Source organism: Alexandromys fortis, unplaced genomic scaffold (genome assembly GCF_014885135.2).
Source record: "Alexandromys fortis isolate MF-2015 unplaced genomic scaffold, M_Fortis_MF-2015_v1.1 scaffold_132, whole genome shotgun sequence".
Taxonomy (NCBI): domain Eukaryota; kingdom Metazoa; phylum Chordata; class Mammalia; order Rodentia; family Cricetidae; genus Alexandromys; species Alexandromys fortis.
The window spans coordinates 3,136,010-3,138,301 of NW_026068055.1; the positions used below are offsets into that span (position 1 = coordinate 3,136,010).

General features: G+C 42.4%; 1 protein-coding gene across 1 annotated transcript in view; it reads right to left on the reverse strand.

The window, feature by feature from the left end:
• LOC126487171 (alpha-enolase-like) overlaps positions 1 to 755 on the reverse strand; it is a 24,810-nt gene extending 24,055 nt beyond the window's left edge. Inside the window, exon 1 of the mRNA XM_050119844.1 lies at positions 6 to 755. Coding sequence (XP_049975801.1) covers positions 6 to 740 — 735 coding nt within the window. The 5' untranslated portion in view covers positions 741 to 755. The remainder of the gene's footprint in view (positions 1 to 5) is intronic.
• Between the last annotated feature and the right edge of the window lie 1,537 nt (positions 756 to 2,292).

Here is a 2,292-nt window from a genome sequence, read left to right on the forward strand (position 1 = left end):
GCCACGTCCATGCCGATGACAACCTGTTCAGTGTAGCCAGCCTTTCCAATTGCGTTCTTCAGCAGCTCCAGAGCTTCTTTGTTCTCCAGGATGTTAGGCGCAAACCCGCCCTCGTCACCCACATTGGTGGCATCCTTCCCATATTTCTCCTTGATGACATTCTTCAGGTTGTGATAAACCTCTGCCCCAATGCGCATGGCTTCGCGGAAACTGGACGCCCCCACAGGGAGGATCTTGAACTCCTGCATGGCCAGCTTGTTGCCAGCGTGAGACCCGCCGTTGATCACATTGAAAGCTGGGACTGGCAGGATGACTTCAGCGTTGCCAGCCAAGTCAGCAATGTGGCGGTAGAGGGGCACCCCCTTTTCTGCAGCACCAGCTTTGCAGACAGCCAGGGACACTCCCAGGATGGCATTGGCACCGAATTTGGATTTATTCTCGGTGCCGTCCATCTCGATCATCAGCTTGTCGATCTTCTCCTGCTCCACCACATTCAGTTTCTTGCTAACCAGAGCAGGTGCGATAGTTTTATTGATGTGCTCAACAGCCTTTGAGACACCCTTCCCCAAGTAGCGGGTCTTATCATTGTCACGGAGTTCCAGGGCTTCATAGATGCCAGTGGAGGCACCGCTGGGCACGGCAGCCCGGAAGAGACCTTTTGAGGTGTAGAGATCAACCTCAACAGTGGGATTCCCACGGGAGTCAAAGATCTCTCGGGCGTGGACCTTCAGAATAGACATGGCTTGTTTCTGGCAGTCGGCGTGGCGCAGAGGAAGAGCACAGAGGTTCCTGCACACACCCTGGAGAGCGTTCCTGGGTTTTTTCTCTTAACAACAGGCTTGGAATTAGAGAGGGACTGAGCCAGAGTCCAATTCCAAAACCAGCTCTATATACTTATGAATATAATAAACACAAATATAATAAACATTACTTATGGAACCAATTCTATTTTCTTGGTGGTCCGTATTGGGTAGTAATTTTCCATTGGTCAGTATTCAAATATTTAGGGTCCCTTGAATTTTTTTGAAGATGAGTGTTTTCCTGCAAAGACAAGAATAGAACCCTGCCCCCATCCTATATGTTTTTCATATGACCTGTATAATTATTATCACTGTGGATGAGCTGTTATGTCTACTTTTCAAGAGATGTCTCCTCTTCAAACCGAACCCTTATTAATTTTGATGGTATCCACATTTTTTTCTTCTCCTGTGGAATCAAGACCAAAACCCCTTCCTCAATGCAGCACATCTCCTGGCTTCCATTGTGAGGTTAGCACATCCATGAAATAAACCAGTTAATTTAATTCATCAGACTTTTTCATTATCTAATGTCTTTCTGCTGTTGTTGTTCCTTTCTCATTAGCATTAAGAAAATTCAAGGTTAATAAGGCATTATGTAATCTATTTCTTGGGGCATTTTCTACCCCTTTCTTTCTGTTTATTTAACATATCCTATAGTTTGATTTGATTTTTCTATGACTGTTTGACCTGTAGGATTGTATGGTATACATGCTTAATATTATAATAAGCAAAAAATTTTCATTTTTCTAGAGACATAAGCTTGACCATTATCTGTTTTGATTTGTCCAGGCATACCCATGACAGCCATAATTTCTAATAAATGTGTGATTACTGAATCAGCTTTTTCTGAGCTTAAAATGGTCAAAAGATACTTAAGGACATGTTCAACTCCCTTAGCTATCAGGCAAATGCAAATCAAAACAACTTTGAGATATCATCTTACACCTATCAGAATGGCTAAAATCAAAAACACCAATGATAGCCTATGCTGGAGAGGTTGTGGAGAAAGGGGTACACTTATCCATTGCTGGTGGGAAGGCAAATTTGTGCAACCACTTTGGAAATCAGTGTGGCAGTTTCTCAGAAAAGTGGGAGTCAACCTACCTCAGGATACAGCAATATCACTCTTGGGAATATACCCAAGAAATGTCCAATCATACGACAGAAACATTTGTTCAACTATGTTCATAACAACATTATTTGTAATAGCCAGAACGTGGAAACAAGCTAGATGACCCTCAATGGAAGTTTGGATAAAGAAAGTGTGGCACATCTACACATTAGAGTACTACTAAGTGGTAAAACACAATGACAACTTGAATTTTGCATGCAAATGGATGGAAATAGGAAAACTATCCTGAGTGAGATAACCCAGACCCCAAAATATGAATATGGTATATACTCACTCATTAGTGGATTCTAACCATAAACAAAGGACATTGAGTTTGTGATCCTATAGAAGCTAAGTAATAAGGTGAACCCAAAGAAACAC